At 33.7% G+C, this 22,797-nt stretch overlaps 7 protein-coding genes across 7 annotated transcripts; 4 read left to right on the forward strand and 3 right to left on the reverse strand.

Moving 5' to 3' along the window:
* Positions 1 to 1,228: 1,228 nt before the first annotated feature.
* On the forward strand, positions 1,229 to 5,169 carry HELRODRAFT_67985 (hypothetical protein; the record flags this gene model as incomplete). Its single annotated transcript, XM_009026925.1, has 9 exons — positions 1,229 to 1,447; positions 1,700 to 1,874; positions 2,231 to 2,400; positions 2,661 to 2,765; positions 3,039 to 3,141; positions 3,647 to 3,784; positions 4,180 to 4,371; positions 4,518 to 4,631; positions 4,880 to 5,169. 9 exons carry the CDS (start codon positions 1,229 to 1,231, stop codon positions 5,167 to 5,169), a joined length of 1,506 nt encoding a protein of 501 aa, XP_009025173.1.
* A 1,289-nt stretch (positions 5,170 to 6,458) lies between these two features.
* Positions 6,459 to 8,364, forward strand: HELRODRAFT_189132 (hypothetical protein; the record flags this gene model as incomplete). The annotated part of the gene is made up of 2 exons (XM_009027141.1): positions 6,459 to 6,909; positions 7,061 to 8,364. The coding sequence occupies 2 exons, from the start codon at positions 6,459 to 6,461 to the stop codon at positions 8,242 to 8,244; spliced, it is 1,635 nt and encodes a 544-aa protein (XP_009025389.1). The 3' UTR covers positions 8,245 to 8,364.
* A 146-nt stretch (positions 8,365 to 8,510) lies between these two features.
* HELRODRAFT_189133 (hypothetical protein) lies at positions 8,511 to 11,359 on the forward strand (the record flags this gene model as incomplete). The annotated part of the gene is made up of 2 exons (XM_009027142.1): positions 8,511 to 8,715; positions 8,884 to 11,359. 2 exons carry the CDS (start codon positions 8,511 to 8,513, stop codon positions 10,479 to 10,481), a joined length of 1,803 nt encoding a protein of 600 aa, XP_009025390.1. The 3' UTR covers positions 10,482 to 11,359.
* A 1,333-nt stretch (positions 11,360 to 12,692) lies between these two features.
* On the reverse strand, positions 12,693 to 13,262 carry HELRODRAFT_68226 (hypothetical protein; the record flags this gene model as incomplete). Its single annotated transcript, XM_009026953.1, has 2 exons — positions 12,693 to 12,981; positions 13,054 to 13,262. Coding segments are annotated over 2 exons (498 nt in total), but the record flags the coding sequence as incomplete, so codon positions are not given.
* A 2,772-nt stretch (positions 13,263 to 16,034) lies between these two features.
* Positions 16,035 to 17,798, forward strand: HELRODRAFT_185069 (hypothetical protein). Its single transcript, XM_009027143.1, is given in 7 exon segments — positions 16,035 to 16,090; positions 16,107 to 16,110; positions 16,172 to 16,318; positions 16,537 to 16,631; positions 16,911 to 17,058; positions 17,266 to 17,491; positions 17,513 to 17,798. 4 exon segments carry the CDS (start codon positions 16,187 to 16,189, stop codon positions 17,326 to 17,328), a joined length of 438 nt encoding a protein of 145 aa, XP_009025391.1. The 5' UTR covers positions 16,035 to 16,090; positions 16,107 to 16,110; positions 16,172 to 16,186; the 3' UTR covers positions 17,329 to 17,491; positions 17,513 to 17,798.
* HELRODRAFT_189136 (hypothetical protein) lies at positions 17,768 to 19,751 on the reverse strand (the record flags this gene model as incomplete). The annotated part of the gene is made up of 4 exons (XM_009027144.1): positions 17,768 to 18,320; positions 18,800 to 18,947; positions 19,198 to 19,292; positions 19,620 to 19,751. 4 exons carry the CDS (start codon positions 19,749 to 19,751, stop codon positions 18,279 to 18,281), a joined length of 417 nt encoding a protein of 138 aa, XP_009025392.1. The 3' UTR covers positions 17,768 to 18,278.
* A 289-nt stretch (positions 19,752 to 20,040) lies between these two features.
* On the reverse strand, positions 20,041 to 21,479 carry HELRODRAFT_163200 (hypothetical protein; the record flags this gene model as incomplete). Its single annotated transcript, XM_009027145.1, has 5 exons — positions 20,041 to 20,124; positions 20,377 to 20,524; positions 20,765 to 20,859; positions 20,998 to 21,051; positions 21,351 to 21,479. 5 exons carry the CDS (start codon positions 21,477 to 21,479, stop codon positions 20,041 to 20,043), a joined length of 510 nt encoding a protein of 169 aa, XP_009025393.1.
* Positions 21,480 to 22,797: the final 1,318 nt, after the last annotated feature.

Below are 22,797 nucleotides of genomic sequence, written 5' to 3' on the forward strand. Positions count from 1 at the left end.
GACACACAAACAACAGCAACAACGACTAAAATACGACTTACGTATAATGTAAAGGTAGAATCAATAATAATAATAATAATAATAATAATAATAATAATAATAATAATAAACAATAATAATAATAAATACTACTAACAATAATCAAACCATAATTAGAAATATTTTAAATTATATGGGACTTAATCATTAGATACAAATCGAAACGACATCTTTTACGATACGGTTTAAGCTAGGATTAACGAAGTTATATAATAATAATAATATTGATAATAATAATAATAATAATAACTCATTTATAATAATAATTATTATTATTATTTATCTTGAGAAATATAATGGAGACAGGCATTAATTAAAACAGGAATTAAAGGACGGAAGAACGAATTAGTTTTGATTGACAATCGCAGGTCAACAAATTTCCATTTATTTGTGGAATAATAATAATAATAATAATAATGAATAATAATAATAATAATTGCAATCAACATCATCATCATCACCATCATCATTAGCAGGCTACGTTATCAACACTATCATCATCATAATTATCATCATCATCATTAGCAGCTACGTTGTCAACACTATCATCATCATCATCATCAATTTTTGTAGATAGAGATCGTCATCATCGTCATCACAATTCCGGAAGATGTTATCCGCCAACAAAGCTATCCTCTGCATCTTCGTCGTCACCATCGTCATTGCTGGCATGAGTGAGTGGAAATCATTTTTTTTATCATCATCGTACTTTTTCTCATTATTATTTTTTTTCTCCTGTTTTCTCTTCTTCTTCTTCTTCTTCTTCTTCTTATTATTATTATTATCATTATTATTAGTAGTAGTAGTAGTAGTTGTAGTAGTAGTAGTAGTAGTAGTGGTAGTAGTAGTAGTATTGTTGATGTTGTTGTTATTGTTATTACTATTCTTACTATTGAAACGGTAGTACTAAAAATTTGTTTCATGCTGTCGCTTGTTTATTTGAAAATGAAGCCAGGGCAGACCCGCACGACCCTCCAACAGACCCACACGACGCGGCACACCACATTCACAAGAGGTCAGTCAACGACCCGAAGTTAAAGGTTATTAACCCCTGGTTGAATTTGAACTGGAGGACGATGGCGGCCCAGTCTATTGATAAAAATATACAACTTCTTAAAGGGTTCAACCAAAAGAAGTTAGTTTGTGTGTTTGTTTGTGTGTTTGCATGTTTGTTTGTTTGTTTGTTTGTATGTTTGTGTGTTTGTTTGTATGCTTGTTTGCAACCAACCAACCAATCAACCAACCAACCAATAAAAACAGGGCCAAAAATGTGATAATGTTCCTCGGAGACGGCATGGGTCTGCCGACTGTCGCTGCAACACGTGTCTACAGACAGCAAGGCATCAACCCAGCCGAGAAAAAAAACTACCTCTTCTGGGAATCTTTCCCTAACCTCGGATTGGCTAGAGTTAGAAATTTTTTATCATTATTTACTTTTATTCGTTTTGATATCTTTCAGCCAATCACCATTCACTTCATTAATTACATCATTACATCATCTCAACATCGTCACGTCATCACATCCCCAATGCCGTCATCATAACACACACACACACACACACACACACACACACACACACACACACACAAACAAACACACACACACACACAACACAAACACACACACACAAACACACATGACGTCATCATCGATACGCAGACATACAACGTGGATCACTCGACCCCAGACAGCGCAGGGACTGCCACGGCCTATCTTTCGGGCATCAAAGCAAACCTGGGCACCATCGGTGTGACTGAGTACGTGCAGTTTAAAAAATGCTCCAACATGACGGGCAATAGGGTGGAGTCTATAGTACACAAATCTATCAAAGAGGGTTTGTTGGTGGATTGGTTACTGACCATCAATTATTATATTAATTAATTAATTAATTAATTAATTAATTAATTAATTAACGATTGAATAATCAACAAATCGGCAAACTAATGAACCAATGAATTATTAAATCAATGAACAAACGAACAAATGAACGAACGAATCAACTAAACAACCAAACAACCAACCAACCAAACAACCAACCAACCAAACAAACAACCAACCTATCAAACAACCAACCTATCAAACAACCAAACAAACAACCAAACAAACAACCAACCTATCAAACAACCAACCAATCAAACAACCAATCAATCAAACAACCAATCAACCAATCAATCAAACAAACAAACGCAGGAAAATCCACAGGGATAGTAACAACTACCCGGATTACTCATGCCTCTCCGGCCGGATGTTACGCCAGCACTCCGTGCAGAGACTGGGAAGACCGCGTCCCAGATGACGCAACCGATTGCACGGATATTGCCCAACAACTTATCCTCGACGACAGGAACAAGGATATTAAGGTTACAGTGATGACGTCATGATGGGATAATAAGGATTGTAAGTATGATGGTGACGACGAAGTGATGAAAACGACGACGACGTGATGATGACGACGACGTGATGGTGATGATGAAGTAATGATGATGATGATGATGATGAAGTAATGATGATGATGATGATGACGACGTAATGATGACGTGATGATGATGATGACGTAATGATGACGACGTGATGATGATGATGATGATGAAATGACGACGGTGATGATGATCGTTTCAAGGTAATTTTAGGCGGGGGTCTGAAATACTTCCTACCGGACTCATACTCTAATTCCACCCCTCCGAAGGTTAACGGAACTAGAAAAGATGGGAAAAATCTCATCCAGGTGCTGATGATGATGGCGATTGAAAAAAAATTATGATATTAATAATTACAACAATAATAAATATAATAATTATAGATATAAATTCTAAATTTCTTGAATCTTCAAATGGAATGAAAAAGATAGAATGAAGAAAAATCTAAAATAGTCTGAATAATTATTAAAAAAGATAAAAGAAAAAAAAATATTATTTATTAATTACTAATAATATCGATATTAACTAAAATTATTTAATTAATCAATTAACTAATTAATTCAATTTAATTAATTTCTCAGTCATGGGAATCGTATCAAACCAATCAAAGTCGTTCGTACAAGTTGGTGTTCAATAAGCAGGCACTTGCAACTGTAGATGCCAAGAACACGGACTATCTATTGGGTATGTCCTGATAGTGATTGCTATTTATTATTATTATTATCATCATCATTATTATTATTGTTGTTGTTGTTATTATTATTATCATTGTTGTTGTTGTTGTTGTTATGATTGTTGTTATTGATAATGTCATTATTGTTATTGTTGTTATTGTTGTTGTTATTGTTGTTAAAATGCACACTTGACATACTTGACTGACGACATTGCAAACTTGATTGAGAATAAAAAGAACGAAAAGACAAAACAAAAAGCGAGAGAGAGAGAGATAGATAGATAGAGAGAGAGAGAGAGAGAGAGAGAGAGAGAGAGAGAGAGAGAGAGAGAGAGAGAGAGAGAGATAGATAGATAGAGAGAGAGAGAGAAAGAAAGAGAGAGAGAGATAAATTGAGAAAGAACATGAAAAGAATGAGGAAGAAAAAAAAACGAAGGAAAAAACACGCGCACACACACAAACACACAAACAAACACAAACACACAAACAAACACAAATACACAAACACACACGCAGGTCTCTTCAACGCTGATCATATGTCCTTCGATGCCGACAGATCCACAACCGACGAACCTTCCCTGGCGGATATGACCTCGAAAGCCATCGAGATTCTCAAGAAAAATGACAAAGGATACTTCCTATTTGTGGAAGGTTGTATAAATTAATTCTAGGCAAAACTGTGGTAATGACTAAGATGCCTGGTTCTTTTGTTGCAGTGACCTGGTTCAAATGCAAAGTGATTCTGTATAAAACAACTATTATAGATACGCACAAGGTTTGCATGAATACGCTTGAATCACACTTATACACGTGATAAATGTGCGTTCTTTTGTATCCGAACCCAGTCGTTGCACGTTGAAACGCAAGAATGAGGGCTTTTATCATTAAGCTATCTGGCCACCAATATGATGCAGAAGAAAAGATAATGTAGAACACAAATCCTGGAATGATAAATAAAATAAAAATTGCAAGCTAGCTGATGATGGGTAAGTAATAGACAAAAAACAAATCATATGACGATCGTCTATTAATTAACATAATTTATTCAGGCGGTAAAATAGACCACGCCCACCACAACACGAATGCTTACAGAGCCCTTATTGACACTCTGGCTTTTGAGAAAGCCATCGAATCGGCCTACAACAACACGAGCCCCGACGACACTCTGATCCTGGTAACCGCCGACCACTCCCACGTCTTCTCGTTTGGAGGGTACGGCCTTTTCGAAGAGTCCGTTCTCGGTTAGTCGGGCTGGAAGGTCAAGGCCGACAACATTTTTTGCGACTTTAAGATTACGACTTTACTTTCAGATTTTTTTGCCGACCGTGTGCAGGCCAACATGCAATCAGAGAAAAAAATTCGAAATAATATTTTATTCATTCGCTAGGTTACGCCTCAAGTGTTGAACCAAGTTTGGACGGCATGCCCTACCTTCAGATGGCCTACTCGAACGGACCCGGCTACAAAGTTCGTAGGAACCTTACTGGCAACAACAAGGATGGTTTTCGTACCAACTTAACCCTCGTCGATAGTAAGTGATGTGCCTGTGTGTGTGGGCGGGCATGTGCCTGTGTGTGTGGGCGGGCATGTGCCTGTGTGTGTGGGCTGGTGGGTATATAGGTCTTCGATTAAATATCAATTTAATGTACGTTAAAAATTTGTGTAGAAAAAAAAACTGAGAATAAACTTAAAATATGAGAAAAAGACGACGAAATTCTCACTAACCTCATCCCATTCACCACCGCAAAGCCATGGACAAGGATTTCGTGCAAGAGACAGCAGTCTGGTTGGCCTACGAAACTCACGGGGGGGAAGACGTGCCCGTGTATGCCTCGGGACCCTGGTCACACCTCTTTAGAAGCACCGAGGAACAGAATTATGTGGCACACGTTATGATGTATGCCTCCTGTGTTGGTGATTATACGACTAAGGAGCACTGCGTGGCCACGGCGAACAACGGGGCTGGCCAGACCCACAGCTTTTGGGCGGTCTCTGTGATAATTTTGTCTAATTTTTTCTACTTTTTGGAAAAATTTTAACCTGTGATATGATTTTTTTCAAATTGTTGCCCGCCTTTGTGCATTTTTGTAATTGTTTTTCGATGTGTAGTTTAATTGGGTGAGTGATGCTAATTTTATAATTAGTTCACCGTCTAGCTAATTTGATTTAATTACTTAATCATTTATCGATGTTGTTGATTTTATATTTTTAGCAAATTAATGAGCAACAGGCATGTTTTCATGTGTTTAGCATTAACATTTAGCCAACACAAACTGCTTAATAATACTTTTTTAATCAAGTTTTTTTTTACAACCATTTTACTGAATTTTTATAACTTTAACTCTTGAAAAAAAAATTGAAAAATCTCTTCTGAAATCGTGTTTAAAAAATTCGCCCCGCTATTTTTTAAAAATTCGTTTTATGTTTTTGGACGGAAATAGCACTATACTCTTTACGTGAAATACAAAAATTAAAATCTCTACTATTATCTTCCTCACCGTCGTCTTCATCATAATTTTTATCTCCATTATCTAACTCCTCATCGTTTTCCATCATCATCTGTGGTGGCATTATTGCGTCGTCACAATCACCATCTTCACCCGTTCAATTTCATCAGCATCGCCATTATCACCATTATCATCATCGTTATCATCATCATCATCATCGTTATCATCATCATCGTCATCGTTATCATCATCATCGTCATCTGCGTCATCAAAGAAGGCCTTCACACGTTCACGCACGTACTTGAAATTTATGAAAAATTTAAGAACCACACAACGCAGGCAACATGAAAGCGGCCACTCTTGTTCTAAAAATAACACCGACCGGCCATTCTAAGTAATAAAAATTCTCCTTATAAATATTCATAAGACGTAAAAAAATTGTTCACCTTGTGAATATTAATGAGATGCAAGGAACGCCCACTTTTTATTCATTCTTCGCTTCTTCTTTCCATCATTTTCATTTTCAATCTCATCAAGGTGGCTGCGATACGTTGCATCCAGTAAACAAACATGTATGTACACATGTATGTATGTTTGTATACTATACATGCATGTACGTTTGTATATATGCATGCATGTATGTATATATTTATATGATTGCATATATGTATGAATGTATATATACATAAATGCATGTATGAATTTCGATATTTGGAAAAACTTGGAGAAAATAAAAGTAGCAATTGTTCAAAATCTGACTCATATGGGTGCTTCTAAAATCTAGATATTTGTTTTGTTTGTGATGATTTGTAAGGTACAGTTTGAAGTCATAATTACCATACAGTTGTAAGGTACAGTTTGAAAACAACACTCGCGCAAAAATGTCCAACGTGAGTAGCAAGAATCGCCACTTCACTAGCAGCAACAATGGTGACTACATCAACAACCAACTGAACAACACTGTCAACAACTACAAAAAGAGGACGATGATTGACGAAGACCGCAAAGAATTACTAAAAAACATGGAGGTGACATCACTCACGAAAGATTCCTTCAAGTTAAAATGGCAAATTTCTCCAAACTTCGAGTCGTACATCGAGGGTTTTAGCGTAAATTACAGGGCCGACGGAAGCAGTGTTGTGCAGAACAGCGGCCCTCTGGACCTCCAAACCAGGAGTCTGGATATCGGTCAACTACATGAAAATACCGACTACGAAGTTTGTCTCTGGGTACTGCTGACCACAGCCATCCCAACGCTTGCTATGCACATCCCTATCGCAGTGGATTACGAGTCAAATAATTCCGGAGCTCTGGCCGCTTATAAAGGTATGGGTTAGTTTTGTAATATCCAATAAGCTTATGTTAATATTTAATTTAATTCTTTAAAAATATTTATTCATAGTTCAGCTTAATCTTTTTTATCAATATTAAAATATTTATCCCTATTAATGAATAAACCCAATAAAACATTCATTTACCTCAGATTCGAGAACCTACTCTCGCTGCGTATCCAGTTCAACGTACAAGTCCGGTCTGAACTTGATCGAAGCAAGTTCGCTTGGCGCGTTCATCTCACTAGCAATCGTCATACTCGTCGTCCTCCTCGCGAACATCACCACGAAAAAACGTCGCTACCATTTTGACCATGAAGACGATGAGAGGAGGGAGCAGTCGAGAGAAGTTGTCAAAAAATTCAGTCGGAAAAGTCTTTGGAGTAAATTAGTGAAAAATAGTAAAGTATTAAATAGCAATTGGTGGAAACACGACGACGGTAAGCTGATAAATAACGATAAAGACAATCCAAACGGAGAATCCACCGACGAAAATAGTCAGTACTGTGAAAATCATCATAAAAACGATGAGTTTTTTAGTAGAAATAACACAAGGTGCGCCAGGAAGAAAGGATTCAGAATCAAAAACCAACTACGATCGACCAGGCACGCGTTTGGGTTGACGTTCAAGAAAGGATTCTCCTATAAAAAGAAACCATTGCCTAGACCGAGTTTGACGGATGAACTTCCTTACGACAGTGGCTTCGATTTGCTCGCAGAAAATTATAAAAAGATGGCGAAACAGAAGCGATCTTCACTTCTATCTCTAATTAACAACGAGTCTCCTGAGTGTTTCATTGTAGCCACAGCACATCCTTGCACAGAAAATACTGAGAATAAATTGAATGTGAATCATGGCGGTAAGACTGAACTCCCGAATGAATTAAGTGACGAAAGTACAGTCAACCATGAGTTGGCATTTCTAATCCCGTTGATGAAAGGGAAGGATGGTTCCTTGGTAGTAAACGGTCAATCGACAGAAAATTTAAATATTTCCAGAGTCAATTTGACAGATTATCTGCCAGAAATTGAGGAACCTGACGAAGATGACTCCATAGATGAAGACGACAGTGACGATGAAAAGTGCAATGACGTCATCTATGACGAAGATCCAAACACACTTTACAATCTGCAACTTGAAGACTTAAATTACAATTTAGTGCCAGTGATACTGCAGCCCGATATTCAGTTATCCGTGGTTGACGTCATTCCTGTTTGCACGGACGAGGAAATGGAGAATAATTCCGAAAAAGTCGAGTATATCGGCGATACAGTTATCAGTGCGGCTGAACCTTTAACGCAACCAATGAAAAGAGCATCGTCTTGGGCTGATTAACGTTGAACTATCATTTTTTTCTTTACTAACTTACATATTTTTGAATAAAGACTATTTTTTGACTGTTTTTATGTGCTCACGGAAGCTTATGATTAAAAAATAAAATTTTTCACATCTCGGTGTCTTTTAGTCAAACCGTTTTTTTATTCATTTTTAGTTTGTTTTAAATTTATAAATAAATATTCGAATATTCCGCTCGTTTTATCGAATAAGGCGTCAAAAATTAAGAGTTAAGATTAAACAAAAATTTACCTAATTTGGATGAGATGGTAGAGAGCGTTCAAAATATTCCGGCAGGCGAGTTAGTGTCTGATTACGAGGTGATCCTGCCGTGGACCGTCATCGATACCTGCTGCACCCTCAAGCCACACGGATCTTCCTGTTTCGTGTCCGTCAACAAGCAGACCAACACCAGCAATCAGTTGTTCGTTTCCAAACTCGAAGATAATTCCATCAAAATTAGGATCAGCGGTTATTTTTCTATTTTATTCAAAATATTGTGATTTTTTAATGTGTCCAGTCTTGGTCTTCTTAGTTAATTAATTTAACTTAAAATTAAATAAAAATAATAGTAAATTCTAAAGTATTGATTATCTATTAATTTTTTTGAATTCATAAATCAATTTTTAAAAATTTCAGTGATAAATTTGAGTGAAGAATCCAGCACTGCTACTGATTCAAAATCTAGCAATGATAAAGATGGAGAAGAAGCATTGGATAAAAAGGTGGAATTAGCTGAAACAGTCGTTGGTGATGACGACGACAAAGATGTGAAAGAAAGCAAAGAGGGGCTTGCATCCGAATCCCAGAATGATGTCATTTCAGGAGAGCAAGACCAGTCGATGGAGGCATGTTTCAATGAGGGGTTATCCACAGTTATAATTGTTAAAAAAGTATCTCCAAATAAAAGTCAGATTTCTGAGGACGTTAGGCAAGCCAGCGAACAATCTTACAAAGAGCAAGGTGTCAATCATAATTCAACAAAACATTCACCTGCTCAGAGGTTCAAAGAGATGGAAAACCACGATGATGATGAAAACTATTCTCAATCAAACGACAAAAAAAAAGTCAGAAAATCATTTCTTAATAATGATACCAACAAGAGCTGCAATACAAAAAGTGACAATAAAGATTCAGTGACATGTGAATTGTGCTTCCAGTCATATGAATCGTATGCCCACCTCATAAGGCATGTCAGAAAGCAACATAGAGATTGCACATTTGTAAGGAACTACCTGGAAGAGATCACCCCTTTGCTGGTCACTCCATGTCCAGTCTGCAAGAAACAGTTTACAGCGAAATCGAGTCTCGATGCACATATCAAGGTCAGTCATGGCGGTCAGTTTGCCAGCGTGCCCAAATTACCTCTGCCCTCCATGTTAACTTCCTTATCACCAGCAAGTAACAGAGATCATCAGAGGTTGACATATGCAGGTAGGAAGAATGTGAAGAAAGTTAAGAATGGTAGCAGTAGCAGTAATAACAACAGCATCTTGGATAAGAATCCTTCTTACTCTAGCTATCCAGGCAGCAGCAACAGATCATCATTGTACTCGGCAGAAGATAGTGATGACAGCGAAGATGAATCAAGTGACGATGATGGAAAAGATAAATCGAAAGTAAAATGTGATGTGTGTCATGAGTCATTTGACTCGAGGCAGCAGGCGATCAAACATCAGGATCAGGTGCACCGACCCCAGCCCAACAAACTGTCAAAGGATAACTCGGGAGCCCAGAGAAGTAAAGAGGAGTTATTCAACTGCCACTACTGCAGTAAGAAGTTCAGAAGTAAAGAACTCGTTCTCAAGCACTGCCTATCCACTCATTTCAGATCTCTAGAAAATTCTGTCAAGAAAAAAAATTCAAAATTGAATGATGAAGATAATGATGAGCATAGTGATGATGACAATAGCGAAGAAGATGATGATGATGATAACGAAGATGATGATGAAACATTCGGCGTTAAAAGTAAAAAGGCTAAAAGGCAGCAGAGAGTTAGGAGAAAATCTGATAGGGCCAACTCGAAAGCAAACAAATCCAACAATTCTCTGGCCGACATGAACAACTCGAGCACATCCCTGAATAACTCAAGCAACACTAATTCGTCCCCAACGGGTGGGGGAGGGTTCGCCTGTGACATGTGTGGCGTCGAATTCAATAGGATGACACTGCTAGTTACGCACGCGAGGTACTGCAGGCAGAAGATTCCACAGATTAAAACTTATGCCAAGCGCTGAACTATCGATAGTTTTGTTTGTTTTTATTCGTTAACTGGTTGGTTAAACAATTATTGATTGATTGATTGGTGTTTTGACTGATTGCTTGGTCGATTGATTGGTTGGTCGATTGACTAACTGGCCTATTAGTGTAGTGTCAAAACATTTAATCTCATCATAATGATAGATTGAGACCATATCAGATTTTAAAAACTCATGAAAGTACATATGAATATGCGTGTATGTAAATATAAAATATATATATATATATATACGTGTGTGTTTGTGCGTGTGTGTGTGTTTGTTCCCGTATTCAATTTTATGAAATTTGACTAAATATGACAGAAACTAGACTTGAAATGTACGCACTGTACATTCGATATTTGTGTAAACATTTAGACACACACACACAAACTCACACACATACATATATCCTTCTTTGTTAGAGTCATTTAACATTTATATATATATACAAATACATATTTTAATTTCATACAAATACATAAACATATATATTTCGTATGCATGTATCTATAAAAATTCAACTGTTTGTGTGAGATTTTTATGATAATTTTCTATGTATATATAAAATGTATGTATTTGTTGGTTTGTGTGTGTGTGTTTGTGTGTGTTTTTGATTAATAAAATGTGTTGAATTGTTTCTTTTATTTAACTTTTTAATTGTGTTTATGATTTCGTTTGCGAATTATATTATTCTAATTTTCATTGTTGTTGCTAGTAACGTTGTTAGTTTCTTATTGAAATAATAATACCATGTAAACGAATGATGCGTGTGTTTGTGTGTATGTGTGTTTGTTTGTGTGTGTGCGTGTATGTGTGTATATATTTTTATTTGTGAAAATTTGAATTTTTTCTGGAAAAAAAAGAGTCAAAACGTTTTCCGTGTTGAATTACGCATAGGAATTGAACTATAGTATGAAATTATCAAAGAAATTTTGAATAATAACGATAATTTATGTATATAATTATACATATATAGTACAGTCTAACTACAGTCTATATATATATATCAAATTTTATTCAATCAATCCAAATTAATAATAATTAGGTAATGATTTATATATACACATATATATAGTTATATATTATCGTTATAGCACTTAGATCATTTTGCAGGCAGACAATCAACAACATCGTTGAACATGAATTAAACAAAAAAATATATATATATACATGTGTGTGTGTACGTGTAAATATGTCTGTGTGTGTACGTGCGTGTTTAACAATTTTGAAACTACTTCTCTAGAAAAATGTACGTATTTCGTTATAAGTGGAAGACAATAAAACAAAACGTAATTAGAATATAAATAGGAGAAATTTTTTTTAAAATATTCATGAAAAAATGTTTCTAAAGTTAATGAAAAAAAATTAAATTAATTAATTAAATGCATATTTGTTAATTGGACAGGGCGATTATCAAACATTAACTCCCACTTTACTAATTAATAGCTCAATTATTTTCACAATTTTACAGAAAATTAAAAAAAAGAAACTCATTTTTTCGTTAAACAAACGAAATTAAACTTCAAAAATTCTTCATTAATAAATAAAAATATTAGGTAAGTTCATAAAGTACACAAAAAGTCTTCTACCACAAATGCACACACACACACGTCACTAAAAAATTTTTTCTACAAATTGCATTTCTAGAAACGTTAAGGTACATTTCCGTAAAACAATGACGTCATAATAATTTTTTTGACTAAAAAATTCTTTTTTAATGAATAATTTTTATTAAATAATAATAATATAACAATTATAGTTAATAATTATGAAAGACATAATAAAATTTAATCATAATAAAATCCTGAAACCTACTAGTAAATGATTTTTCGCAAATCAGTTATTCATAAACAAGATTTTTTTACTTAAATGTATAAACAGTTATTTCTAAAAGACATAATCATTACAATATAAAAGTACTTAAAACATTACAAATAAACTCGTAAACGGACTAAACAAAATTGGTAATGTACATTTACAAATGAAAATTTCTCGTAATTGCATTCTTATCAAGGCTAGTAATTCATGCATCAACATAAATATAGGACAAAAAGGATGAGAAATCATTGAAATGTTCTTGTAACAAGCAGCAAACTTTACAAATTTCTACGTTGTTTTTCACCACAAAAACAACTTAACAAGATGAAGTTAAATTTAAACAAAAAAAATGTGAGAAATTCTAGAATGAACTGGCTTAAATTAACATTATCAATAGGCTGTCTCTAAGAGCCAGGACCTGATAATATGAGGTAGTGGTAACAATTCAATGTGATCCAATCTAACTCTCTGTCTCAACACAAACCTGCACATGTGCTGAAGGGTTGAAATTTGACTGAACCTCGAAACTGGCCTCATGAGACATACAGGGAATGTTCTGGAATTTGCATTTGATCTAACCCTAGAATAACAAAACACTCCATTCTGTTTGGAATCAGACATGGAATTCTCAATCAGCTCTACGACAGATTTGAATCCAACTTCATTTACATTCACATCTCTGACATTCTGAACATCGTGCAACTCATCAACATCCAGGCCAACAGTTCCAGGCAGAACCCTTGCATAAAACGAAAACATGCCGTTGTAGTGCTCGATGCGAGTGTGCAGTGTCTGACCGAATGATCTGAAACTGAGACTGAGGAGGTGTCGATCATCTGAACTGTCCCTAACCAGGAAGGAGCCATCGGCCAGTTTGGAGAGTTTGGCCTCTGCTGCTTTCTTCGAGAGGGGACCCCAGTACCAACCATAAGATGAAAGTTTCATTAGTTCATTAGTCAGACTCCAACCCGGTGTGGCCAGTTGTTTCACCTGGTCATAATATGGAAGGATGAGGTCATTACTGCTGGTTTTGTCTGTGGTAGCAGTGTTCTCTGCAGGTGAGGCAGTATCATTTTTTTGTGTTCTGCTATTAGGATGCAAATTTTTATTCAACTTTGAGCTTTTGGTGGTTTTTTTTCTATTGAATGTTCTAAAATCTGCTCCTAACTCTAAACTATCTAGACTCAAGTTATCAAAATTTTGATCGAATTCTGGAGGAGAGACATGACCATAACCTGATGAAGGTTCATAACCAGAGTGTGATGATTTAGTTAGCTTGTAAAGTGAAGATTGATCCTGTCTTGAAGTAACTGCAAGATTGTGAATTCTGAATGAATCACTACTTCTGGTGGAAAAGTATAATAATTCACAATCATTTCCAGATTTTTTATGATTATTTTTCTTTAAATGGTATGGTGTTGTGTTTATTCTGCCTGTGTGGTGTGAAGTTTCTGGAAGTAGAACATTTGAATTGCTGCCCTGAGAGTTTGAGTTTGTGGTACATTCATCTTTAAATTGAACATCTCTATCTTCAATAAGCTCACAAACATTTTCAAAATTATCATTCAAGATATCATTTTTTTGTTTGCAACAAGCTTTATCCCTTTTGCAAGTTGATATGTTGTTTGGTTTATTTCCTCTGTCCATCCTCCAACTTTTTGGCAGACTTTTATGAAATTTTTCAGACCTGACTATACTTTCTATATTGTTGTGATGTCTGTCAGCTGTTTCTAAATCATTTAGATTAGTTTTTGATCTAAATTTTTCTGATTTTGTCATTGATAATAATTTGTTCTTAAATGCCTTCACAAAGTTGCTTCTAGATTTTTTTTGCTGAGCCTGAAAAAATTTAAAATAAATTGGAACTTTGGTTTTAATAAAAAATCATTAATAAATGTAGGGAGTGTAATTAAATTTTAAATGTTATAAATGAGATATATTGGATTTAGATATAAAAAAAACTAAAAATCTGGACTGAAAATGAATCTCACGTCGGCCAGAGCACAAGCACCTCCACCCTCCAGACATCCTGCTCCATCTTGACTGCAGCAGCAGTAGCAACATTTGCTACCTTTTTCCCCACAAGATGATGATGTGTAGTTAGTAGTTAGCGTACAACAACGAGAATTACATTGAAAATCAGTAACATGATATCTTTCAGCATTAGTTTTTTTATTATTAGTGCAGTTTAAAGTACAATTAGGCAAATTAGGAACAGCATTTTTTGTTTTTACAGTGCAACAAGTACTTCTACTTCGTCTGGCAGATTTTTCGGTGCAATTAGTTTTGCTCTTGTAAAATTGACTAGTTCGATTAGATGACATTTTAAATTTATTATTTTTAATGGATGAAAATATGACTAGCTCAAACTGTGTAAAGACATTTTTTTTAATTTTTACACCCCGTCATCTGTTCGATTGAAAAATTTCTCATGTTGATAAATCTAAACGCCACAACATATGGGCCTTTAATTTTTCTTTTTTTCTAATCCTTATACTCTATGGTTTAGAAACAATTGCATGACATATATACTTATCAGATCATTTCTAATTACTCTATCTATTTTTTGTAAAATAAACCTAATGGAAGATTAAAAAAATAATTTTAATGTTTCTCTACTTGCCTATAGTCAGCAAACTTTCGTTCAACAAATGTCCCATAACCATGGATTGCATATATATATATATAATTTATATTTATATATATTAATGTCTTTAGCCCTGACTTAACCAACTCACAATTATTACCAAATATCATTATAAACCTAAAATTATTTATTGTTTCCTAAATATATATAATTTACCATACCTTTTATTTTTCTATAATAGCTTAAAAACGAACGTTTGCTAGCTTTTCCCAAGTGTTTCATTATAAATTTACAGATGGATGAATGTAGCATAAAGTTTAGAAGAAAGATAACTTCAAATGAAAAAGTCATTTCATTAGATTTTGATGATCGTTACAGATGAATTTACTAGTTTATTTTACAAATAAGTACATACATATATTCACGGCGTTCAGTTTATTTTAGCTGAAAAACTATGACAATCATTCTCCACAATTATTGCTAAACATTTAGATAGCATTGAAAATTGTTATTTACGCGTTGTTATTAGACAATTCTAATGATTTACATTCACATTCGAAAGACATGATGACTCACACAGACGACTCTACGCAATGAACTTATACCCCAAATACCTAAAACTACTTTTGTATAATATACACACGGTAAAACACATGTTTACCACCAACCATGCATGTTATAGTGTACCAAGTTTATACTTTAATATTAATATATTTATATGTGTGTGTGTGTGTTTGGTGTGTGTGTGTGTGTGTATGTGTGTGTGTTTTAGCACTACGACAATATTGTATGCTATGTGCGTATATAAATTTATTCTTACTTCATATACTACAGAGAAAAAACACATAACGCAAGTAGCCATATATATTTGTGTCAGCATTTCTCACATTTTTTTTCTCTCTTTCTTTCTCTCTCTCTTTTTCTCTCTTTCTCTCTCTTCCTTGTTCTATACGCACTAGCACAACATAAACCTTATTTACCACATGTATTTAGGCAGTTCTGTGTATTTGTATAAAACTTATAATATATTATATATATATATATATATACACACATATATACGCACACATGTATATATATTATGAATATATAATGGAATGGAAAGAGCCGTTAAAACTTGCGTGTTTCAGGACACCTTGTATTGATCGAGGTTCGTGAGATATTCGTAGCACCGTTCGTCTTATTTAAAGAGATACTGCCAGTTAGTTGATTAAGTTTATAGTGAATTATCGAATCTATTTAAAAAAATGGTTTACATTTTGAGTTTTTATCCTTTCAGAATAAAAAAGGCACGAAAATGGCAAGTCGAGATGATTTTATTCAATTGTTCAAACTGGCCGACAAAGATAACAGCGGCCACCTAACTCTGAACGAACTGTTCGACGAAATGAGGAAGTTGGGCTACAGAGGAACTGATGACGTACTTAAAGTTAGTGACGTCATTTTTTCAAACATTCGATTACAAATGGGCTGACAATCCGGGTCTGTTTTTATTAATTTCTCGCACTTCTAAATATTTTCAAAATCATTCATAAATTAATGCCATTCAATGCTAAAATTATTCCGTTAAATAATATTAAAAATTCAATCTGCTGACATTTATTTATTAAACATTTAATTACTAAACGTTTAATAAATAAATTCCAGAGTTACTTTGCTACTGCCGACACCTCAAAAGACAAAAAGTTGAACCTGGAAGAGTTCATAACCTCCATGTCCAAGGCACCACCCCATGTCCACAGGTTAAGATTTTCACGGTTACATACAAACGTACGTACACACACACATACACACCACCACACACACACACGTGCATGTGTGTATATAAACACACCAGCACAGGCATAACATGTCATAGAGCTTAGAGGTAACTTAGTAAATGAAATTGCATCATTCTAACCTCGCCAACCAAGTTACTCGGTCTTTTTGTTTAAAATATCTTTTTTTTATCTCTCTCTCTCTCTCTCTCTCTCTCTCTCTCTCTCTCTCAAACTATCTCTTTCTCTCTCATTAAACTCAAGAGTTGCACTGATGAGAAGAGTGTTTGCGAAGTTCGACAAGAACGGGAATGGGACACTGGACAAGAAGGAGCTGCAGAATGCAACCGCCATGCTGGGCGACAAATTCAACGACGAGGACACGGCCATACTCATGTCAATCATTGATAAGGTCAAGGTCCTTTGGTTGTAACATTTACATTTAATTATAATAATTTATATATATATATATATATATATATATATATATATATGAATAATTTATATGTAAACTAATAATAATTACGATATTAATTATAATTATTACGATAATGCTGATGCTTAGATGGTTTAAACTACCGTTGAACTTGCTTGTTAGTTTTTAAAAAAAATCTTACAGGATAACTCAGACACGGTTGATACAGAAGAGTTCATACAGGCTTTCATTGAAATGAGGAAATAAATTTTGGAAATCATTCATCCATAAAAATAATAAAGGAATGATTGAATGAATGAACGAAAGAACGAACGAACGACGGAAAGAAAGAAGGAATAAATGAAAGAACAAACAAATGAATGAACGAATTGATGAATGAATAGATATATTGATGAATGAATGAATAAATAAATGAAAGAATGAATGAATGATGAATGAATGATGAATAAATGAATGAATGGATAGATAGATGGTCGGTTGGATGTATGCATAAATAGACAGATGGATCGACGGATGAACGAATGAATGAATGAACAAATGGATGCATGAATGGATGAATGAATGAATTAATAAATATCCAGTCTAAATTCTATTTATTAGGCACCATACATTCATATTTAATTCCTACCTTTAATCAACGTCACAGCTTTTATTTGCACTTATACAATGCTTGTTGATTCCTACTATTACTATCCATGCTACTTTTATTATTACTACTATTATGTAATAATGGTTATCATTGTTTTTATTTATTCTTGTTTTTGTAGGTTAACGATAATGACGTCATTGCATTACAATAACATAATTGTCTTCGATGTTTTTGTTTTGACTTCTATGTAAACAATTAATCACGTATATAGCTACCTATGTTGTTATTATACACTGCTAATATTTTGTATACAAACGCACACACACACACACACACACACCTACATACATACACACACACACACATACATACACACACACACACACACACACACACATACATACATACATACATACATACATACATACATACATACATACATACATACATACACTCAAATTATGTCATGCCTGAATGACCAACATTATTATCGTTATCGTCGTCGTCGTCATCTTACTGTTTGCCATTGCTCGTTATTTATTTGTATTATTTCTACCCATTGTGAAGATGTTACAAAAGTTTGTCTTTTTGTTTTAGTCATTTATCTTTATATCTTCATTTTTTTCATAGATCTGTTGTTTCTAAATCTCTATTTGTTTTCAAAATCTTGCTTTGAGTTTTATTAGTTTTTAATAAGTAAAAATATATATAATAACTTTTATTTTTTTAATGTCGCATTCTGTATAACATGAATGAGATGGGATAAATTTCTTACACAGTAAAGTTCTTACAAGAAAGCCGTGTTATACATTTCATCAGTAAATATTATTCATACTTATTTACCTTATAGCGTTATGGCGTCTTATTTCTTTTTATACTTCATCATCATGAAAGTACATATGAACTCCTCAAATGATATCTTGTTGTTTCCATCCTAAATAATTATAGTTGTGCGTGTGTTGTGCGTGTGTGCGTGCGTGTGTGTGTGTGTGTCGTAAATGTGTGTTTCTGTCACCTCAACCACACACACACACACACTCACACATACAAACACACAACACACACACAACACACACATACATACATACACACAAGTAGTTTATAGTTACGACAAAAATTGAAATATACCTTGTCGAATTTCTTCATAAGTAGATCGAGTTCAACTACGGTTACACGTTCACCTAGGCAGCCCAAAACTTTTTCCATTTCCTTCTTATCTAACATGCCGTCCTTGTTCAAGTCGAGCTGGTAGAATCGTCTTCGTAATTCCGCTGCTCTGATTAATTATTTTTTAAGATAATTATTATAATTTTTAGTTATAATTAAATATGAATAATAAATAATTAAATATGAATAATTGTTGTAATATAAGTTATAATGGCGCGTCCAATACGTCTTAACACTCAATGCAATGAACACTTGATTTCGTATCGATGAGAAATCTGCGTCTCGCTATTTTTAATTATTTAGAAACGATATTCGATACGAAACGATATACCGGTTCTATCGATAATGTTTAAATTTACTCGTGTAAGATGTGTGGAGCCTTGTGCATGGCTTCTAGGAATTCATTTTTCGTCAACTTTTTGTCGTCTCTCTGGGAAAATTTTTCAAGATGGTCCTGGATAGGAATTGATAAAAATAAGCTATCAACAAACTAAAATCATAATCTAAAATAAATAAATGAAAATCAACTATGAATAAATGTGATTAAAGTGTGAACGATTGTTCCAGAAAATTGAATAACAATGAATGGATAATAATATCACACAAGAACATATAATATAGGTACATACAATACAAGAACACGATGTTTACGATGTTCTGTACAATTTATTAGGGGGAAGCCTTGTGAAGACCCTATTTCTTGGGCAGACTCCGAGACAACAGGTCCACTTGCTGCCTCTAAATTGGGCCCTGTTTAAAAGTAGTTCTATGTTATACTAACTTTAAACTTAAGCTCTTCGTCTTTGTAGCCAAATTTTTTCATTTGCTCGTAAAGTTCTTCAAATGTAAGGAAACCGTCCTTATTTTTGTCAGCTTGCATAAAAATTTCTGTGTATATGAATTGGTCATCCATGTTTTATCAGTATCACTTATCATTCGTTTTTTATTAATACTATTATCTGATTTTATTCACGTGGCTGTTAGGGCAATTTAGAATTTTGTTTTATAGCACATAGCGGCCGTTTCAATGTTTGCACATTTTTTAAAAAATATATTGTTGTTTTGTCTCTAACATTGATAAACATTTCAATCATAATGTATACGTAGCAAAGAAATTGATTAAAGTAAATTAAGCAAGTTGTTTTTTTCCTTCTCAATTAATTATTATTTTTTATTTCATTTAGTTAATTAACATTAATTATTTAACTTTCGGCTTCTCTTTTCAGTATATCGTATTCGAAGAATGCCGAGATGAATTCTTCAATCTCAACCACGTTGTTCTCGTTCTAAGAAAAGAAAGAAAAATGGTTAATTTGGTAAATATTTTTAGATTTATGGTTTCACACCATAATAGCCTACCTTCAATAATAATATGCAAATGCCTTTAAATTACTTTAATAATTCTGATAAAATGCACACATTGAAAAACCTATCACCATTTAACATAAATGGAAAAAACTAGTTGAAAATGCATAATTGGAATTGGCGGAAAGATGATGTCTTGGATAAAGAAAACTAAAAACATGCACATATATGACCTTGTCCATAAGCAGCATAAGTTTGTCAATTTCGCCAGCCGACAACTTGCCGCCCATGACACTCGAAGCTTCTCTCAGTTCATTCTTCGTCAAAACGCCATCTCTGTCGCTGTCCAATTTGTTGAAAACTCTTCTCATCATTGCAATCCTGGCGTTTGTGGGAAGTTTTATTCGTTGAAGTTGGTCTGCTATTTTGTAATTTTATGACGTGGAAATTAATGCCTACACTGTTATAAGAATGATATCCAAATTAAGTGTAGTTTTTATCTAATGATATTTATGAAGAGTTGTGTTAAAAATTATTTTATTAATTAAAGAGAATATTAACAAATCATTAAATTGTCAATTTGTTGAGAATTGAAAAGAAAAATATAAAAAAATTAAAAACTTGTGAACTACTGGAGGCCCCTTTGCCATGAAATCCAGGTAAGCCTGCATGTCCAACTTCTTATCGTCAGGCAGACCACTTCTTTCGAAACAATCCTTAGCAAGAAATTTAATTTGACTTCAAAAACTTTACGGATTATGAAGAGTTTAGCTTACCAAAATTAACTTTAAAATCAAGAAACATGTACATATGCGTAGAAATCATAGATATAATAATTACAGGGGTGGGCAAACTTTGCTGAGAGCAGCATTGAGAACTATTTTACATTTGAAGGATCGCATATATACCTAAATAGCAAATTTTTTCGATCTGGGAGAGAATTTTTTAATATTTTGGTCATAACGTCTGGCTGACGAACTTTTTTTGGCGAACAAGGCCTTGCGGGCCGCATGGGGCCGTGTTTTGCCCACCCCTAGATTATTGCATTATATTCACTTATAAAACATTTATTGATAGCAGCACGTTTAAAATAGCAATTTAAATTCATCCAAACTAAGTTAGAGCTAAGAAAATTAGGCTTATTAAAGTCAGAAAAGTAAATTATACAAGTTTCTATAAAAATTAATCACTAATTATAAGGACAGACCGACGATCCAAAACATTTATAGCCATAATTTTTAAGAGTGAGTAGAAGTTCTTTTATAGTTATAAAGCCCAATTTCTTCTTATCGATATCCTGAAAGATTAGTTTAAAATCGTCGTCCGTACCAGCCATAATGGAGGGTAATGATTTTAAATTATTATTTAAACTATTAATTCAGTTTATTATTTTGATACCTTGAGTTAATTATGAATTGAGATATCGTATCGTTTGGATGTTTCTAATTATGATGTTTAAGATATTGCTAGTTTGGTGTAAAATGCTCTGTTTACGAAATAATAATAATAATGATGATGACAAAACGCCAGAAAATAATTTTTTATTTATCATTAAATCATATTATTTATCTATTGAAATAATTAAACGAAACCAATTCGCCGACATATTAATTTTAAAATTTTATTTTCGCACCGTACATCTCTGAAAATATTTGAAACATTTCATCAACGAACAGAGGTAACAACCTATATAAACAAAACAAACACGTACACAAACACTTACACACCCACATACACAGACATACAAACACATGCAAACACACAGAAAAAATTATATATATTTCCTCGTCATATGGCCAATTAAACTTTGAAAAATTCGCATATATAAACGAAAATATAGAGATAAAATGATTTAGGCAATTGAGACAATCGAAGAAATAAAAGAAAATGGCTATGTCTGAATAAAGACTATATGTACACACGCACACACACACACACACACAGACACACACATACATATAAGTTTATGCTAAGACGTAACATTATAATTAATAACTAATAAGAAAATGATATTCAACACTAACAATATATATATATATATATATTCATTTATTTATATCTACACACACACACACACATACACGCAGACAGACAAACGAGTGTACGTACATATAAGCTACATATATATCGTTTGTTGCAAGTGTATTGTGCTACTTTTATTTATTTACTTGTTAATTAATTAAAATTGTATTTAAATTCACATACATGAATATACGTACATACAAACACACACATAGTATACATTACATACTATTGTATATACATACACATATACACACACAAACATCCATTTGCACATATAAAAACAATTTTCACCATAAACAACCCTAGCCCATAATAATATAAACTTGGAAGAAAAAAAAATTCTAATAACTTTAAAAATAAAATTGAACGAAAAATATGACGTCACATATTTGAAAATAAACAATCAATTGTTTCGTGTCTATGTTGACGTAACTTTCTCGCGAGCACACATATCTATTGCGTCTTGTTGTATAAATGATCTTTCGTTCTTTGGATGTAGTCACCTACAATTCCTACGTTGTAATTCACGTTATAGTTTATTTATTTAGCCTTTTTGTTGATTTGAATTGTCAAAACCACACAAAGAAATTACTGATCAGAACATTATTATTCTAAATATTATCGGCGAA

The sequence above is a fragment of the Helobdella robusta genome (assembly GCF_000326865.2).
Source record: "Helobdella robusta unplaced genomic scaffold HELROscaffold_5, whole genome shotgun sequence".
Classification (NCBI taxonomy): domain Eukaryota; kingdom Metazoa; phylum Annelida; class Clitellata; order Rhynchobdellida; family Glossiphoniidae; genus Helobdella; species Helobdella robusta.

Coding starts and splice junctions, on each gene's coding strand:
- HELRODRAFT_185069 (XM_009027143.1), top strand. CDS start 16,187: ATGGCAAGTCGAGATGATTTTATTCAATTGTTCAAACTGGCCGACAAA. Junction 16,632..16,910: donor GCACCACCCCATGTCCACAG/GTTAAGATTTTC, acceptor ATTAAACTCAAG/AGTTGCACTGATGAGAAGAG. Junction 17,059..17,265: donor TCATGTCAATCATTGATAAG/GTCAAGGTCCTT, acceptor AAAATCTTACAG/GATAACTCAGACACGGTTGA.